This window comes from Triticum urartu, chromosome 1A, assembly GCF_056163025.1.
Source record: "Triticum urartu cultivar PI428250 chromosome 1A, HENAU_Tu73, whole genome shotgun sequence".
Lineage (NCBI taxonomy): Eukaryota > Viridiplantae > Streptophyta > Magnoliopsida > Poales > Poaceae > Triticum > Triticum urartu.
Window position 1 is genome coordinate 145,723,237 of NC_141873.1, and position 19,663 is coordinate 145,742,899.

Here is a 19,663-nt window from a genome sequence, read left to right on the forward strand (position 1 = left end):
AGTGGCAATACCAGAGAATCCGCTGCCAACTATTTGACGGAAATTAGCTACTTTAATTCGTCCAATGAGCTTTTCGTGCCCTCTAATGAATTCTGAAACAGAACAACATGATGCTAGTACAGGGATATTATTACCAAAATCATGAAAGTATGAAACACAGCTAAATCAGGTTTAAGAAAATACGGAGTAAAAGGCTTATGATTCCTAGATTAATGGGTTTACTCCTGAGTTTGAAGGCTAGCTGCAATGATTTGTAATCTGAACGAACACATGAGAAGAGACTCCAGTATGGCACAACTCATATTAGTATCATTATATTTGGGGCACAACTACTCGGTGTTAGATTACATAGGGGTGGTACAACACGTGATTCGCGAAAGCAAGCTTTGCGTATTCGTAAAAGAAAGGAGTTAGATTACATCATGGCATTCCCCAGCAAGGCAGGGGCTGTGTATGCATGAGCAAGCTTCACACAACAAAGAACTAGGCCACCCATGAACGACAAAAGGGCCCAGGTTAAAAGCAAGCAAAAATTATGGATGATAAAAGCTCCCAAGGGAGAGAGGTAGCTTGGTCCCTTAGTTCCCTTGGAACTGCATTCCATATGCTATCTTCTTACTTCCTTGAGTTCACGGCATGCTCGCGAGGCCCGACTTGCCGCAGTAACTGTATCATCATTGGCATGCATTAAATACAAGATAAGTAAAATGTTGTTTAACCACGAAAGATTTTCAAGGGAAAGGTGTCTAATGTACCTGAAAATATGACTCCAGCTTCTGCTTCAGAGTGGCATGCTCCCTCTTCATCTTCTGCAGTGACCTGCGGCATCTGAAGCACAACCATGGACACACTACAACAGGTGAGATGAGCAAATCGCCTGGCGACAAGAGATGAAAACAAAGCACGAGTGATGCAATACCCTTCCAGATTCCTGTCATTGCAGTGTGCCTTAAACACCGAGCACTCGTTCTTCATCCTCACTGCTCCAATGCTGCGCCAAACACAAGTCATCTTCAGTGAATTAGAACACATAAGGCAGGCAAAAGGTAAAGTTGTCGGTGATAGCCTTTCCATTTGCTAATAATATTCGTTCTCTCACACTAAGCACTCTTAAATCATGTATATACTGAATGGGTGATTCTGTGGTGATGAGACCCGCAATAAGATTATTCACACCGGGTGTTTTCTGAGCATATTCACAGGTCCTGTACCTGGATCCGCTGCCTTTGAGCTGGTGCACAAGAGAATCTAACCGGTAGAAATCCTGAGGGTACTTCCCACTGCATCAAAAGGAACTGGAAAGTGAATGCACTAAATATGATTCCATTTTTGGCAGATATGATATGTCTTGAAACCATTTGTATGAACTGTTCCACCAAAAAAAAACGACAGTTATGGCCTGACTTACAGACGTATTGCTTACATTGTTTGTTCTATGTTTGACAACAATCTCGGCGAATCTTTCAGAAACAAAGCCACAACTTCCTCAACGAAATTGGGGCTTGATTCGTCCTGCAGTTCTTCCAGCTGATTGAACTGTTCATCAAGGTAACCCTGCAGGAATAGCCCAAAGTAGATTATTAGGCAAATCATAGAAGCCTGAAATACAACATATAATAAAATACCATTTGTGTGGTCCATGGCAGAAAAAAAGATTCTCGATTACATGGGTGAATCAAAATAATTAGTCAAATATCAAACAAAGTCCCAGCAAGTTGTTATAGGCTTCAACCTAGCTAAGTATAACAAACACCTTAATATTTGTCAAAAATCAAACTGAGTCAGCTACATCAAGGTGGTTTTAGGTGTCAACCTGGCTTAGGTATAAAGGGCACCCTAATATTTGCCTAGAAGATACTAATGTATCATCAAAATGATCCTACCTCTATGATTACTCTGTAAAGTTTGAACACCCCAACCTTTTGTATATTCTCAAAGGAATAGAACGAAGGAAATAAAGAGAGTGATTTTCTATTCGTATGGTCTATTACATCCTTGCCCATATATCTAATTTTAAACATCATGATGCATTCAGCAGGCGATGCGTTTGTGGAAAAAAAAAAGAGTGCCATAACTATTGTGTGGGAAAATAGTATCCAAGTTGGCATTTGCCCCCATATTGTTCCATTAGACCAGATTACAAAGTGAATGAGTTATGCAGTTGCAATGAAGTAAAATTTTGAAACAGAATGAGTGAAGAATCCATTGAGTCCCACCACCAGAGAGAAACTCCATATATTTGAAAGAAAAAAAATGCAGTAGATCAAAGTTTTCAGAGCCTCAGTGGATATGTCATGTGGAGATGTCCAAAGGTCATCATTCTATCAGAAGAAAATCACCACGAGAGTAATTCGGCTTACAAGTTATCCAGTCAAAACTTGCAGCTCTTGGGAGAAGAGCTTAACATGTGCAACACTGTAATTGATTATAAACCCAGATTTCAAATGAACAAAGGGGGAGCAAATAAACCTGATCAAAGAAACTTTTCTTCATGAAGGTAATTTGGCGACGCAAATTTGAGTAGTCCATAGTTGGCCTTATATGTCAGTACAAGCACACAGAGAGAATTGAGATGGCTGCAATGAGACATGCAAACCGAAGGAGGCCGTATATATAGAGGGAAACAGAATTTTATTTATGCATGCAAAATCTTTATTCTAATTGATAATGTCCTGTGAATAAAGCATAACAAAAAGACAAAGTACTTTTCTTTTTCATGAAACTGATCAAATAAAAACCCAACTACAAATTCTGCAAGTTGATCTATGAGTTCTCTTTCATGTGGCTTGTGTGGTTTACACCCTAGACAGGAAAAGGATTTCAGAATATGATGACGCTGCACCGCAGAAATGCGCAGAAGTAAAGTGCCCTAGAACATGTTCCCAAATAAGCAAACCTAGAAATAAGATAAATAAACATTTCTAGATAGGATACAATTATAAATATCCAATTACACTGTTAATCTTTTACAAATAAAGAAACCACGTCTGCCACTGAAATTTACGAAATACCTTTACAAGATATTTGTCAGAGAGCAGGGATCCAGCAATTTGGCTAAATTAAAAGTTAATGAGGGAACGATGAACGTTTAATGCAAGGAGAACATATTCACTAAATCAAAAAATTCTACCTTTACAAGATATTTACTACTAAAGAATTTTGAAGGAATTTAAGTGACTATAAAATGACATCAACAGCTAAAATTCCCTGCGAATAAGAAACAGAAAGGACATTTATTCTTACATAACAAATAGCTGGGAGTACTAAACTCTGTGCAAACCTTCTAAAGATTGGTTCTTGACAAACTAAAACGTTACACTGTGTTGAAGATTGAAGCTGTTTACTATGTTACACAGAATGAATCTCCAGGGCGTAGTTTCTGTATCCTGAAAAAACGTATTTCCTACTACAGCTGAATTTTCTTGAAGCATAGAAATTTGTCAGCGTCAATGAGCTTAGAGCTACGACTCTCGAATGCTATGGATGATTGGATTGATTGGTACAGGTAGAATAGAAACAGGAACTTCCCACTACAAGAAAAGTGGGTGTGAATCAGACAATGATTGGAGAAACCTTTAAAAAATGTTTTTTTCTGAATGAAAATTGGCTGTTACAAAGTCATCAGACAACTGTTATAGCCATTTATCCGAAAGACAGGAATAGTGGGGAACTAAAACATGCACAGACCCAACACATGGGGAAAGAAGGTAATACCCATTTCAACATCGGATGGGTTTTAAAATATGTAATACATACATGTGTATATATCTTGATGTCCAATCAATGAGAGCTGTACACTTCCTACAATTAAATAAGTTTGATTGTAAAAACAACTACAAGCATCTCAGATGCAAGAAAAAGATGTAAGATCGTTAAAGCTTGACAGCTCAGATAGATCCATCATCTGATGAACCACAGAAGCTCAACTATCGGCTCCTTTTCTCCACATCTCACATTCGTAAAACAATGTCAGGAAAGGCTAACAGCAAAGATTGGACGAAACAGGCATCCTACCAAAAAGGAAGAAGAGAAACAGTGTCATCACCATGCTTTCACACTGAAAGCAAATGGAAAAACTGGACGATAAAAAGGAAGATGCATGGTGGGCAGGAAATTCTCCCTTTATTCCACTTCATACAGAAAAGGATGGATAAACCTTTCCAGTAGCTACACCCATGGTTTTGGGGTTATACGAGTAGTTGTGTATTTGTTTGGTTCCATCCACTACTTTCGATAAGTGCTGAAAAGGAAGAGGAATAATGCATAATTGGAGCGGTGATAATGACTTGTTGGTATCTCTACAGGATAGTGATAAGAGAATCTTAACCTGGAACAGCATATTAAAACGACAGGTATTGGTTTAAATGGTTAGTGTCAGTAAAGTTCTTATCTTGGCGAATCATGACACAAGATGCATAGCAAACAATAGCCGCAGAGAACAAATCTGATCATAGAGCAAGAGGTGGCAAAACCATCACCTCACTACTCTAACAGTTGCAAGAATCGTTACACTGCTTTTCTGCATGTGCACCTTGCAATGCATATTCTAAAACAAGCCTATTGCCAATCACATAAAATTTGAAGCAAGGAGAGATGACATCTATGAGAAGAAGGGCACTAAGCAAAGCTTACATATAAAGCCAGAATTGGTGCGGGGTCATATTTCACATTTGTACTCCGCAGGATTGGATCCTGCACTAGAGAATTCTGTTACGAGTAACAAAATAAAAATCAACCAAGGAGCTCTTACACAAAGATGAAAAATTGTTCCAACTTCCAATGCATCTGTTCAGGCCCGTTGAATGGCAGATGTGATATATGCCAATATGAGCAACTGCTCAAGAGCTCATCTTAGATCAGGACCATTTGATTTTGTATGGAACCCTTTTTATATTCATTGTTACCTGGCTAATTTCACTCTTTGGGTGTGAGGTTTACACGACCGTGTTGTCTTGGTGAACCCTCTTCTTTTCACTGAGTGTGGTGGCAAATGTGACATATGTCTTCTATAGATAGGAGAATATTAACTACTGAGAAAATAAAACCAACTCATTCCTTATAATTCATAAATTTGTCTCTCTGGCCAATTTACTTGTTTTCTAAGAACATGATTAAATTGTGCTGCTTTTCCATTATGTGTAGTTTTATGGACCGGTTTTAAATCTTCTATTGTGCAGGTAAGATACTAATGAATTTTCAAGCTATTAAAGACAATATACCCATCTAACTGTCATAATCAAAATTATTTGCCTGCTACACAGAAATATAGCAAGTAAGAAAGGAAGATCGCATGCTACAGGCAAAACATATTCTGAGATTATTAAAGGTAAGAGATATTGTGGGTGACATACATGCCTCTACTTCTCCATGACAAAGGCCACAAACTAGGATGCGATTAACTCTGAAGGATGTGCCGCCAATCAGGTAAGCCGTTCACTAACCCAGCTGGCCGAGTTTAGATTGACGCAGGCATCTTCTGTTGATAGAATAGATATCCGGTGAAATCTCCACGGAAACCATGAGTTGAAGTTATAATAGTTTCTCAAAATAAATGGCATATGTAATATTGTACAAACTTGTAAAATTTCAACATCAAACTGAACCGCATTTGGAAAATATGAAAAAGATAAACAGCGACAGCAATAGCAGTTAAAAATAAGTATTCATTCTGAAACTGAATTTTACATATCACCCAAATGATATTGAGCTCAATCTTCAAATATTAGAGGTTCATAGGACATTACCTCCTCTACATATGATATTTTCTGGAGAGCAAAAAACTTAACATAAATCAATGTAATATAAGGTTTGTTGGCTACTGGAGGCCAATGAGGTGATGACTTGGTGGAACTAGAATGTTGGTGATATAAGGGCAGTGGTGCTGCTGAAAGAATATATTTGTAACTTTTTTCCAGTGTGGGACAACATCAGCGAAGGCCCTGAATTTAGATTCATCATGTTTCCATGGTTCCCTGAACTTGGCTTCTGCCAGATATAAAGCTGGTAGCTGATTAAAAAATTATGGTTCACCAAGAGAAGTGTAAACATAAGCTGCTCCTTGACACCTAGTGATGGTATTATTTGTGGCAAGTCCCAGAACAGAGGGATCAGGGATCATAGAACAGAACCCACTTTACAAGACACAAATCAAAATGCATTAATAATCGGTAGGAAGAGCTTGCCGTGTCAAAAATCAGCAGCAAGACAACCATGAATACCTTACCATTTCAGGAACCATGTCAGGCCAGCTCAACTGTCACTCCGTTCTGATTTTTTGTCTCCTGATAGAGAACGCTGACCATGGTTGACTGACCTGCTGTCCTCAACACAGTGAAGTTGTGAGTTACTGGCCTGGAATATATCCAGATTGAACTTATCAAAAATTTGAATTAACTTCTAGTGCTCTTAAGTGATTTCATTTGCGCTGGTTATTTATGATATCTGAGCACTTATTTAAGTGATTTCATTTGGGCTTTAGTTGGTTTGGGTACTCCTGGAACACACAATTTTATTACTAAACAACATAATCATTCTTATAAGTATTACAATCACTCAAATAATTTAACCAAGTACCACAATCATTGAAACAAGGAACAAAAGATAATGAAAACCATTGATCTGGGATCAATTGGCAAAGGTTGGCACTACATTTCATTGCTATATCGAGGATATATAGTCACCATGCAAACATAAATCATACTCCCTCAATTTCTAAATATAAGTCCTTTTAGAGAAAAAAATTCAATACGAACTACATACGGATGTATATAGATCTATTTTAGAGTGTAGATTCACTCATTGTGCTCCGTATGTAGTCTATAGTGGAATCTCTAAAAGGACTTATATTTAGGAACGGAGGGAGTAGTTTCCAAAGATGAGATCGACACAGCTGGTGAGGCAGTGACTCAGATTTACATCACCTAGGTATCTACTGGCGAAACACATGCTTATATTTTTCTAAGCCTACCAATCTATATGGTGAACTTCTGGTATATCGCCCATTTCATATCTAAGGCTACTAATCTATATGGTGACCTCATGGTATATCCTGCATCTATAGTGAAAACTGAAAAGGAGCATCTATATGGTGACCTCATGGTATATCCTACACAGAGTGAGCTGCGGCCGGCGGAGGACGATGTGACGCTGCTGCTGCTCCTGCTCGAGGCTGGCCGCCATGGCGCCATGGCCCCTCTTTCCCCCTTAGAAACAGGACCCTGCTCGAGGCTGGCCGCCATGACACCATGGCCCGAGATCGGACACGCCTGCGCAACGCGAGCCCCGTGCCACATGCGCCTCCTGGCCGGGCCCCGTGCGTGCGCCGCCCGGCCCTGACGGCGCGCTCGTCGTGCTCCACATCCAGCCGCCGGCGGGCTCAGCCCCAGCCCCGGCGCTGCTCCACATCCAGCCGCCGGCTTGCTGCGTCTTCTGCCCTTTGGTTAGCTGAATTTCTGACCAAATACGAACGTTTTCGAAAAATTCTGAAAAATTCTGTAGATGTTTGTGTTAGTGTCGCAAGCATGTATAATATTTTTCATGTGAAACGGAGCTGCGGACATTTTAGGGTAACTTTTGGTGTTTAATTTGTCTTCTTGCACAAATCAAAATATTTAACCTTTTTGTCTCAAAATCTGCAAGTAGCATTTGAATGTGACTAAGTACATAAAAAATTTGTTTTAACTTTTTTCATTTCAAAAAAAAAAACAATTGGACCCAGGAGATGTGGGAACTACTCCCTCCGTCCCATAATATAAGAAAGTTTTTGACACTAGTGAAATATAAGAACGTTTTTGACACTATATTAGTGTTAAAAACGCTCTTATATTATAGGACGGAGGGAGTAGATCCTTTAACATATACAAGAGATGTTTGACAAACTACATTATCTTAACTTTCCTTCTGTTAATTCATACAACTAAGGCTAAAATAACTTAAATTAATTTTTAAATTACAGATCTAGTATGCACATTCATAATAATTACATACAAACAAGTTGATGGTGAGATAAAATTAATTTTTGGATTTTTTTATATCTACAGTAATTATCAAAAGTAAATAACCTGATAATAGTCTCTAACATTCCTTCTTCATTTTACATTAGACGAGCACTGTAGCATAGTGACTTCCCTTCTGTAAGTTAGAGGATCCGGCTACAGAGATGTGCTCTGAGGAGCCAAATTGACTTTTCGAACAATTGATGCATATACAGACCGTTGCCTTTTTCTGAATTTTTGTGTCAGCAAACAGCTGATATATTGGCTGAAATTGCCATAGCAGTACTATATAAGATGCATTTGACTTTGCATATTCTTTGATGCATGATTTTTATCATTAACATATACGAAAATACATGAATTAAACGTGTATCAACAATACCATCATATTTGTCTGGCAAAACAATTCTGTTTCATATGTCTATAATAATTTGGCATATAATAAATGAAAATTATAGTCAAAGTTATACGACAAAGACCAAAATCAAAGTGCGGCTTATATTTTGAAAAGGAGAAACTATCATTTTATTCATAGCAGCCTAGCCTTATTCAGGAATCGTGGCTACCATCGGTCACAGTCATAGTCACATGGATCAAGGTGTTTTGGTGCCGAATCAATTTAAACAACGATCTGATTGTTCATCACAAGACTATGCACCCTATGCCTACTGTTAAAGAAAGGGTATATTAATAGAAAATGTTAAATCAAACCTAGATACCGTAATCTGTATGCAGGTATTAGGGCAACTACAACCGGACCCATAGCCGCCATAAACGTCCGGGCGGGCTGCCCGCTCAGTGCCAGACGATTTTTGGCCATCCAACCAAGTTCCCACAGCCGGTCCAAACGTCCGGACTGAACGACACTCCTAATATCCGGTTTATATATGGGGCGAATATGGAGACGTTCAGACGCGCCCGCCACGTCTGACTGATGGATAGGGCCCACATGGGGAAACGAAGAGACCGCTGGTCCGATGAGCGCCTCCTCCACTCCATGTTGCGTGGTGTCGCTTTGGCGTGCCGCCCGAGGAAGGAGGACGGCTATTTAAGCCGGACGGCGGTATCCAAACCCTATATGTCCCATTCCCCATTTCTTCTTTCCCATGCCGCCACTTCCAATCTGCCCGCCGCACTATACCGAGGCATCAGATCACCACCTACACCATGCTCACTCCGAAGAGCCGTCTGCAACTGCTAGAGGAGATTAGGGCAAGGCAAGATGCTCATGTCGCTGCGGGCCTTCCTCCAGATTGGCCCGAGCCGGAGGAGGAGGAGGAGGAGGAGGAGGAGGAGCATACGAGGAAGGAAGAGGCAAAGCCGACTGTGAGCTACGCCATGGCGGACGTGCAGGCGGAGTAAGAGGTTGTCCAAGCGATGAAAATGGCGGAGTATGCCACCATCCTGGAGTCCATCAAGAATGAGGTCTACGTCGAGGCCAACATGTAGTTCATCCGGCAAGAACAAGCGGCGACGAAGGCGGTGTTCGCCAAACTAGACGCGTAGGCAGAGGGGAGGAGGACCGGAGCCTCCACGGGCGCAAGAGCTGCCGCACTTGCCCGTCTACCCAGCGTCGGCACGGAGATCGTCGACATCTCCGATGATGAGTAGCTTTAGTTGTGTACGTAGCATGTAGTTTTTATCTGCATGACTAGTATGGATTTGATGCTCCGAAGTTTGAGGTTTATGGTTGTGACAGATGTTTTTGGTGTGTTGCCCGGTCACTATCCGCGGGTGTGTGGAGATGGATTTTGATCTGCGGTTGTAGATGCTCTAAAGCTTTGCTTCATTGCAGTTAGTGTGTGTATGCAGACTAAAGTGAATTAGCATAGAAAAATAATGAGCCAAGTTCTACAACAACAATGGATTTTATAGCTATTTATATAAATTTAATATGTTTGTTGCTTATGTGAGTGGTGATACATATGCAATTGTGGAGCTAAAAGAGAAGAAGGGCAAAGAATTCAATATATGTGTAGGCATATTTGTTTCAATATGTATGCAGTTGTCGTGCCCAATATAAGATAGTTTTTGGAGCAGTTTGGTGCCCTATTTATAGGGCTGCTGTTGGAGGGAGAAAAATCCAGATGGTGTAAAATGCATTTTTTGATGCCCAATAACAACTTTTTGATACATTATTATAGAGCTGTTGTTGAAGGTGCTCTTACGAACACTTCCTTTCCGGGCATGTTTGGCAAGCTAAGGAAAAGGGAATGCGACTTTAAGGAGGAAGCTTTTTGAGGGATTAGACTTAAAAAGTAGATTATTACTCCCGATTCTCTATTTGCTATGCGATGGAATTTGCATGTGGGAAGTTTTGCCGATAAATGATAGATTTTATTGGCTTAAAATGGAGCAACAAGAGGACACACACGCAATAACCACACACGTGGCATCTGTATAGTTAGGATGCATACAACCAACACCAACCCATGCACATAAAAAACACGCGAGCAGATAGTAAAGTCATGTGTGACCAAAGCTACGCGTAGGCGAGGAAAAAAAGTAAAGTGACTAGATTCGCGATTGCCAAACTACAACAATGATCGTATCCACACCAGGCATCTCATGACACCACACAGACGACGAGCTTCTTCAATAGCAAGGCTTTCAAGAAGGGATCGACGCTCAAGTGTTGCCATCATCGAATCCAACCACCCAAAGCCAGAATCTAGATTTTCACCCTGAAGAATTAGTCTAAACATATCCGAGCAATGCCTTCAACAAGGTAATGACATAAAAACATAGTCATTGTGAGGTATAACCAACATGTGTCAAACCTAGGCTTTCACATCAAAACTCAAGATTGATGCCATTTATGTGTATTCACCATCACTTTTTCGCGATCCGGGCAGGTGCATGCGAAGTGGGCCGCTACCATTGCACAACCATCCATCTGCGTCAAGTCGCCATCCGTAGTTTACATCTTCCTATCAAAGTCAACCATCGGGTCTAGAGAGAGGAACTCTCACGAAGACCTTTCTGTGGCCACAACAATCTGCGGCGAGTCCGCTGCTGCAGGCCGGAGTGGTCGCCATAAGGACCAACCCCGATGGCAGAGCACACTACCGCCGACTACCACCTGCCAGAGAGAGCCCTACACAGACTCGTCTCCCTAGGCGCCAACATGGTCGGAGCCATAGCATGAAAGTCATATCAATATTGCCCACGCAAAGCGCTGCCGCTGCCAAATCAGGAGCACACAACCGCCAGATCGACGATGCACCTCTTGGTGATTAGACATTTGGATCTGATGTGGCTTGAACTACGCTGGTATTTCCCCAAAGAAGAAGGGATGATGCAGCACAACTACGATAGGTATTTCCCTCGGTGATGAGACCAAGGTTATCGAACCAGTAGGAGAACTACGCAACACTATGTAAACGGTATCTGCACACAAAGAACAAATACTTGCAACCCGACGTGTAAGAGGGGTTGTCAATCCCTCCCGGGTAAAAAGATAATAAATTTGTAGTATATTGGATAAATAGATCTCGCGGAAACACGAAATAAAATAAATAGCAAAAAATTACAGCAAGGTATTTTTGGGTTTTTGGATTAATAGATCTGAAAATAAAAGCGAATAAAAATAGATCTCAAAGGAAAATATGATAAAGAATAGACCCGGGGGCCATAGATTTCACTAGTGGCTTCTCTCGAGAAAAATAGCATACGGCGGGTAAACAAATTACTGTTGGGCAATTTATAGAACTTCAAATAATTATGATGATATCCATGCAATGATCATTATATATGCAAAGATTCAAAGTTTTTCTCTCTATTCCCTTTTATTTTTCTCTTTTGGCAAGCATCATGTGGTGAGGAAAGATCTAGGCACATATATCTAGTTGGATATGGGTAGCATGAGTTATTATTGTTGACATCACCCTTGAGGTAATACGTTGGGAGGAGAAATTATAAGCCCCTATCTTCCTATGTGTCCGGTTGAAACATTTTGCTCATGTGTATGCGGTGAGTGTTAGAAATCATAGAAAACTATAAGATGGTTGAGTATGTGGAGCTCTTACTTAAACTCTGTTGAATAAGTTGAATTGCAATTGCTTGGTGACTAAGAACATAGGTTGTTGAGTTTCAAGAGAGTTCATTGTTTGAACCTTAACATGTGAATTGGTTGCTACTATAACATGAGAAGTTTTATAAGAAAAAAATTGTTGTTATGATGCTAGAAAAAGTGATTGAAATTATCATTGATCAAACTTATGCACTTTGCTAGCATTCAAACCTCATAAATTATTTCTTTTATCATTTACCTACTCGAGGACGAGTAGGAATTAAGCTTGGGGATGCTGATACGTCTCCAACGTAACTATAATTTATGAAGTATTCATGTTATTTTATTATCATTCTTGGATGTTTTACAATCATTTTATAGCAACTTTATATCATTTTTTGGGACTAACCTATTGACCCAGTGCCCAGTGTCAGTTGCTATTTTTTGCTTGTTTTTTACATCGCAGGAAGTCAATATCAAACGAAGTCCAAACACGGCGAAACTTTTTGGAGAATTTTTATGGACCGGAACACCCAGGATGGGCCAGAGCAGCACTTGGGGGGTGCCCCGAGGGGGGCACAACCCACCAAGGCGTGCTTGGGGGCCCAGGCGCGCCCAGGTAGGTTGTGCCCACCTCGGTGGCCTCCCGCACCCCTCTTTACCCTATAAATTCCCAAATATTCCAAAAACCCTCGGGGTTAACCTAGCCCAGATGTTCCGCCGCCGCAAGGCTCTGTAGCCACCGAAAACCAATCTAGACCCCGTTTTGGCACCCTGCCGGAGGGGGGAATCATCTCCGGTGGCCATCTTCATCATCCCGGCGGCCACCACGATGAGGAGGGAGTAGTCCACCCTCGGGGCTGAGGGTTTGTACCAGTAGCTATGTGTTTAATCTCTCTCTCTCTTGTTCTTGAGATGTCACGATCTTGATGTATCCCGGGCTTTGTTAATATAGTCAGATCATATGGTGTTTTCACCTCTGTATCTTGTTGTGATGAATTGAGTTTTTCCCTTTGAGGTTTCGTTGTTATCGGATTGAATACTTTTTATGGATTTGAGAACACTTGATATATGTCTTGCAATTGAATACTCGTGGTGACAATGGGGTATCATATTGATTCATTTGATATATGTTTTGGCACTCAACTCACGGATTCCTGAGGTGACATTGGGGTAATCTATGCATAGGGGTTGATGAACGTTCTTGTCTTTGTTTCTCCAATAGAAATCTTGGGGCACTCTTTGAAGTTCTTTGTGTTGGGTTGAATATTATGAATCTGAATTTGCTTTGGTGTTATTTTAGTACGAACTCTTGGTTAGATCGATCGGAAAGAATAGCTTTGTGTTATTTTAGTACGAACTATAGGATAGATTGATCGGAAAGAATAGCTTTGAGGTGGTTTCGTACCCTACAAAATATTCCGGCTTATGTTCTCCGCTACATAGGAACTTTGGAGTGATTCTTCGTTGCACGTTGAGGGACGGTTATATGATCCAATTATATTAGCACTGTTGAGAGATTGCACTAGCGAAAGTACGGACCCTATGCCTCATTTTCAAGCATTGCAATACCGTTTTTGTGCCCGTTTACTATTTGCTACCTTGCTGTTTTTATTTATTCAGATTATAAAAATATATTTCTACCATCCATATTACACTTTTATCACCATCTCTTCGCCGAACTAGTGCACCTATACAATTTGCCTTTGTATTGGGTGTGTTGGGACACAAGAGATTTCTTGTATTTGGTTGCAGGGTCGTTTGAGAGAGACCATCTTCATCCTACACCTCTCCCGGATTGATAAACCTTAGGTCATCGACTTGAGGGAAAATTGCTACTGTCCTACAAAACTCTACGCTTGGAGGCCCAACACATGTCTACAAGAATAAAGTTGCGTAGTAGACATCAAGCTCTTTTCTGGCGCCGTTGCCGGGGAGGTGAGTGCTTGAAGGTATACCTTTAGATCTTGCAGTTGAATCTTTTAGTTTCTTGTTTTATCACTAGTTTGGTTTATAAAAGAAAACTATAAAAAATGGAATTGAGGTTGCATCATATTATTCATCTTTATAATGTGTTTCGTGAAAATGATGGAAAGGAAAATTGTGCTCAATTGCAACTAGAGGAGGTAAAATGACTCAAGAACCAATTTATCCTTAGGGACTTCCTAAAAGAATTGAACAAGATTCACAAAGAGCTAATACTAGTGCACCTAGTCCTTCTAGGAATAAAAAGAAAAAGAAAAATGATAGGACTTTGCACACTTCTAGTGAACTTGACATAGAAAAACCTCCTAATAATGAAAATGAAGTTTCTATCTCTAATGCTGAAACTCAATCTGGTAATGAACACTCACCTAGTGATAATGAAAAAGATAATGCTAAGGTTCATGAAGACTCTCAACCAAACAATGATAAAGAACCAGGCAATGATGTTGAGATAGAACCACCTGTTGATCTTGATAACCCAGAAGCTAAGAATAAAAGATATGACAAAAGAGACTTTGTTGCTAGAAAACACGGTAAAGAAAGAGAACCGTGGGTTCAAAAACCTTTGCCTTTTCCACCCAAGTCAACTAAAAAGAATGATGATGAAGAATTTGAACGCTTTGCTGAAATGTTGAGGCCAGTCTTTTTGTGTACTCGCTTGACTGATATCTTGAAAATGCCTCCTTATGCAAAATATATGAAAGACATCATCACAAATAAGAGAAAAATACCAGAAGCTGAAATCTCCACTATGCTTTCCAATTACACTTTTAAATATGGAGTACCTAAAAAACTTGGAGATCCGGGAATACCAACTATACCTTGCTTTATCAAAAAGAATTATGTGAAAACTGCTTTGTGTAATTTAGGAGCTGGTGTTAGTGTTATGCCTTTCTCTTTATATAAAAGACTTGACTTGAATAAACTCACACCTACTAAAATATCATTGCAAATGGCTGACAAATCAACTACCATACCTATCGGTATCTGTGAGGATGTGCCCGTTGTTGTTGCTAATGTTACTATTTTGACTGACTTTGTTATACTTGAGATGCTCGAGGACGACAACATGTCGATTATCCTTAGTAGACCCTTCTTGAATACTGCAGGGGCCGTTATTGATTGCAATAAAAGCAAGATCACTTTTTATATTAATGGCAATGAGCATACAACGCACTTTCCGAATAAACAATTCCAAGTGAATGGTATTAATGTTATTGAAAAAACTCTGACAATCACTATTGAAGTTTTCAAATACCTCTACCTATCGTCAAAAAGAAATATGAAATGCTTATTGTTGGGGAAATGCATATCCCCTTGAGGTAACTTAGTGATTTACGAAAGTTCTTCGGTTTCATGCCAATCGAAAGTGGTTGTTAATAAGACTTGATTAACCTTATTAATGGATCATTTTTGAACGGTATGAAGTTGATGAATTTAGTAAGCACTACTTTCTGTCCCTACTTTTTATTCTCTATTTTTATTAGTTAAATAAAATAAAATGCCATGTTTTGCTTGTTTTCTGAATTTCCCGTGCAATAAAAAATGACCAAAAAATAAAAGTTCTCAGAATGCCCTGAAAATTTAATACGATTTTTTCTGAATATTTGAGAATTTTTGGTGCAATAAACATCAAAGGGAGGTGCACCAGGTGGGCACAACCCACCTGGGCATGCCAGCACCCCCAGGCGCGCCCTAGTGGGTTGTGGTCCCCACGTGGGTCCCCTCACTTATCTTTTCATACCACATCATCACTTACCTCCAGAAAAAATCCCCTTTGCTCTCTCTCACGTGTTCTTGAGCTCAAACCCGCGGATTTCGATCTCTTTGCTCGAAGATCCGTTTCCGAAACTGTTTGGGGGGATTGTTGCTTGGTATGCGACTCCACCATTTGTCCAATTAGTTTTTGTTTTAGTGGTCTATACTTTGAATAATTAGCTACTCTTGGTGCTGCTGTAGATGTGCTTGCATGTTGAATTCTTAGTGTTCTAAGTAGTTTGAATGCTTGCTATGGCTTCTATGTATCCCTATGAGTAGTTGTTATCAATCTTACAAAGTTTTGTTGACAAATTTTTGTCACTCCAAATTTTTTATTGTCAGATAATTGTACGCGGACATGATGAACCTTTTTGGAAGGAGCTCTTCGAGCATACGATCCTTGGGGGCATCTTCTAGTGATAATTTTTCTCGTCGGTCTTATGTTGAACCAAGTGAAAGTTCCACGCGAGATGCCACCACCAAGACATGTTTATGGCCTAGCGATGAATATATGGTGTGTGTGGGCATTAAGGACGAATTTGAGAAATATGTTCACAATGCTGGCCTCGGTCCCTACCTATCAGATAAGTGTGTACACCACCACCTTCTCACTGAATCATTTGTCAAAGGATTTAAATATTTTCAACGTGAGTCTAGGGTGTCGTTTATGCTTTATGATAATCCTTATACTATCCCACTGGAGAATTTTGCTTACCATTGCAAACTTCCATTTTGGGGTTCGCTTGATGAGCCACCAACAGTTGAGTATGATTCTTTCTTAACTAGCATGTGCTATGGTGAAAATAGTGGAGTGAGGCAAGGAAGAATAAAGAGCATTCACTTTACCGCAATTCAGTATTTTGCATTATTTAACGGGAAATGCATAGTAGGCAAGCAAGACTGTAGCATACTATGTGCACCAGACTTGAGCCTCCTTCACACCGCTCTCACTGGTGAAAGGAATTATAACCTTGGAGCGATTGTTGCACGTAGACTTCAGCACAATGCTAACAAATGGTTGGTTCTATGGTGGAATTTATGCCACACATTTAGCACGAGGACTGGGTGTTTCACCTTTGCCCTTTGATCCTATCCTACCCACGCGATATTTAGATTTCGACACTTTAAAAGATCATAAGATTCTCAAGGGAAGGGTTGATAACTTCACTTACAATCTAATGTTTAACCAAAAATCTATTACAACCAAAAATCTATTATGGACACATATTTGCCTGCGCCTACTCTTTTTTATTATAGCATCAAGAGAAGATATTTTGTTCTTGAGAGCGAGGCCTGAGCTCATAACGCAGCAGTGGTGGCGGCACGGCATGCTGAGGCATCCGCACCGAGAGCCTCTGTGAGCTACCACGCTGACTACTACCCCCGAAGCTACTGATCGACTACCAAGTTAGGCCAAAAGCCTAAGCTTGGGGGAGTATGTGTCTCTCACCGACATTACATTCATGTCCACTTATTCTATTTGTCGGTGTTCACACTTTTTCATTGTATCATCCATGCTTAGATTTATTTTCTTGCTTTCTTCTTGTGTGTTTGAAAAACTTTAGAAAAACCAAACAAATTAGTTGTAGTTAATTTACTTTCTATGCATGCTTAGTAGTAGTACTAAAAAGAAAATCCAAAAAGATTTCCTTGTTCTTCCTTTGCTTGTTGGGAGCTTTCCAGTGTAAATAGTTTTTCTTGTTTTTGCTTTTTCCTTATTTGCTTGCGAAATAAAACCAAAAATTCCAAAAATATTTCAGTGTGTTTCTATGAACTTCTTTTCTTTTATTCGAGTTGTACCGAGGAGAAGACCGCGATGAAAATGTTGAGTGGCTCTCATATGAATAATTGTTGAACTAATAAAGAGCCCATTTTACCTTGTCTTCTCCTATTGAATAAAATGTTTGTAGATTTCAGCTCAGTCCATGGCACTCATGCACTATTATTATTTTCATATCATTTGGTCGTGCAAGTGAAAGGCAATAATGACGACATTCGATGAACTGGCCGTGGCAAAGAGAAACTGGTATGAACTCGACTTGTCCTGCCTGTGTAAATATGTTTAACCTAGAGTCCATGATTCAGCCCGTTATGATTAAACATGTTTGCAATGACAATTAGCGATTATAGTTTCTCATGCCATGAATAAGTAGCTGGGAGTTAATAATGATTTATCTTGGATATCAACATAGCGTTAAAATGATTGTGATGTAGTATGATGATATGGTATCCTCCTCTGAATGTTCGAGTGGCTTGACTTGGTACATATTCATGCATGTAGTTGAATCAAAACCAACATAGCCTCTATGATATTTATGTTCATGGTGTTCATATCCTACTCATGCTAGTGTCCAATGTTACTTATGCATAATGCATGGTTGTGATCGTTGTTGCTCTCTAGCTGTCCGCTTCTCAATCTAAATTGCTAGCCTTTGCCTGTACTAAGTGGGGATTCTGCTTGTACATCAAAAACCTTGAACCCAAAGTTATTCCAGATGAGTCCACCATACCTACCTATATGCGGTATTACCCTGCCATCCTAAGTAAATTTGCATGTGCCACCTCTAAAAACTTCTAAAATTATCCGTTTTGTGTGCCTGGATCGTTCATGGAACGACAGGAGGTGGTTGATATCTTCCATGCTAAGCGGGTTATTCTCAGGTCGAGTGTTTATTCACTCGCCATCACACGAGAAAATGGGCGGTAACAGGGATGCCTAGTCCCAAACTACAAACATGAAAAAGAGTTCATCTCTGAAATAATTAAACAAAAACTCCCAATGGAGTCAAAACCTTTACTTTTACCGCTTGGGAACCGCCACTAGCGTGCTTAGCATGGAAGATGTTGATAACTGATGGTCGTGAAGTGAATAAGAAAGGTGCATGTCTCAAAATATCATTTATCTCTGTTTCAAAAATTGAGCTCTGGCACCTCTGCAAATCACCGCTTCCCTCTACGAAGGGACTTTCTATTTTACTTTTATGTTGTGTCATCACCTTCTAAAAAACAAGCGCCAGAAACTAAGAAGAGCACAACTGTCATGATTTATGCATTGTGTGTAGCTAATGTTGGGTGCATCATGACTGGATCTTTTCTACCATGAATTACAATGTTTAGTCGTTGCTTGAACTTTGGAGGTGCTCTGCATTTATGTTTTGCGGTCTCAGAAAGGGCTAGCGAGATACCACTATTGTCATATTATATCATGGTTGTTTTGACAATGTGTTGCCGTTTGAGATATCTTATTATTGCTCGTTAGCTGATTATGTCATTGATTTGAGTCATTATAATCTTTAAGAGTTATTGTTAACATGGTTAGTTATAATGTTGGCTGAAAACCTGGGTGTTGTTTAAGTTTATTTATGCAAACAAGAGCAAAAGAGTTCGTAAAAGTTTTTCTTTCTCACTTTCAGTTTATCAACTGATTTGCTTGAGGACAAGCAGGCTTAAGCTTGGGGGAGTTGATACGTCTCCAACGTATCTAATTTTTCTCATGCTTTTCCTCTTTTTTGGACTCTAATTTGCATGATTTGAATGAAACTAACCCCGGACTGGCGCTGTTTTCAGCAGAACTACCATGGTGTTGTTTTTGTGCAAAAATAAAAGTTCTCGAAATGGAACGAAACTTTGCGAGGATTTTTTATATCAATAATAAGAATTTCTGGAGCCAAGACCCACCAGAGGGGGGCCCGTGGGTGGGCACAACCCACCAGGGTGCGCCCCCATCTCCTAGCGCACCCAGGTGGGTTGTACCCACCTGGTGGCCCCACAGACGACCCCCCTGATACTACAAAATCACATATGTCCAAAAAATCAGGGAGAAAGAATTATCATAATCCATGAGACGGAGCCACCACCAAGCCCTGTTCTTCCTTGGGAGGGCAGATCTGGAGTCCGTTTGGGGCTCCGGAGA

At 40.1% G+C, this 19,663-nt stretch overlaps 1 protein-coding gene across 20 annotated transcripts; it reads right to left on the minus strand.

Moving 5' to 3' along the window:
- Positions 1–289: 289 nt before the first annotated feature.
- Positions 290–7,497, minus strand: LOC125551598 (pseudo histidine-containing phosphotransfer protein 2). 20 transcript variants are annotated; one of them, XM_087516102.1, is made up of 9 exons: positions 7,110–7,497; positions 6,224–6,316; positions 4,633–5,473; positions 2,470–4,240; positions 1,424–1,554; positions 1,212–1,280; positions 920–991; positions 756–850; positions 290–666 (listed from the first exon to the last, which is right to left on the minus strand). In XM_087516102.1, exons 4-9 carry the CDS (start codon positions 2,527–2,529, stop codon positions 608–610), a joined length of 486 nt encoding a protein of 161 aa, XP_087372228.1. In that variant the 5' UTR covers positions 2,530–4,240; positions 4,633–5,473; positions 6,224–6,316; positions 7,110–7,497; the 3' UTR covers positions 290–607. The 20 variants fall into 20 exon arrangements, with proteins under 20 accessions (XP_087372228.1, XP_087372209.1, XP_087372223.1 ...); XM_087516083.1 differs by having other exon boundaries at positions 4,633–5,476; XM_087516097.1 differs by having other exon boundaries at positions 4,633–5,476; positions 6,219–6,316.
- Between the last annotated feature and the right edge of the window lie 12,166 nt (positions 7,498–19,663).

Coding starts and splice junctions, on each gene's coding strand:
- LOC125551598 (XM_087516102.1), bottom strand. CDS start 2,529: ATGGACTACTCAAATTTGCGTCGCCAAATTACCTTCATGAAGAAAAGT. Junction 992..1,211: donor CTCAAAGGCAGCGGATCCAG/GTACAGGACCTG, acceptor TGTTTGGCGCAG/CATTGGAGCAGTGAGGATGA. Junction 851..919: donor AATGACAGGAATCTGGAAGG/GTATTGCATCAC, acceptor CACCTGTTGTAG/TGTGTCCATGGTTGTGCTTC.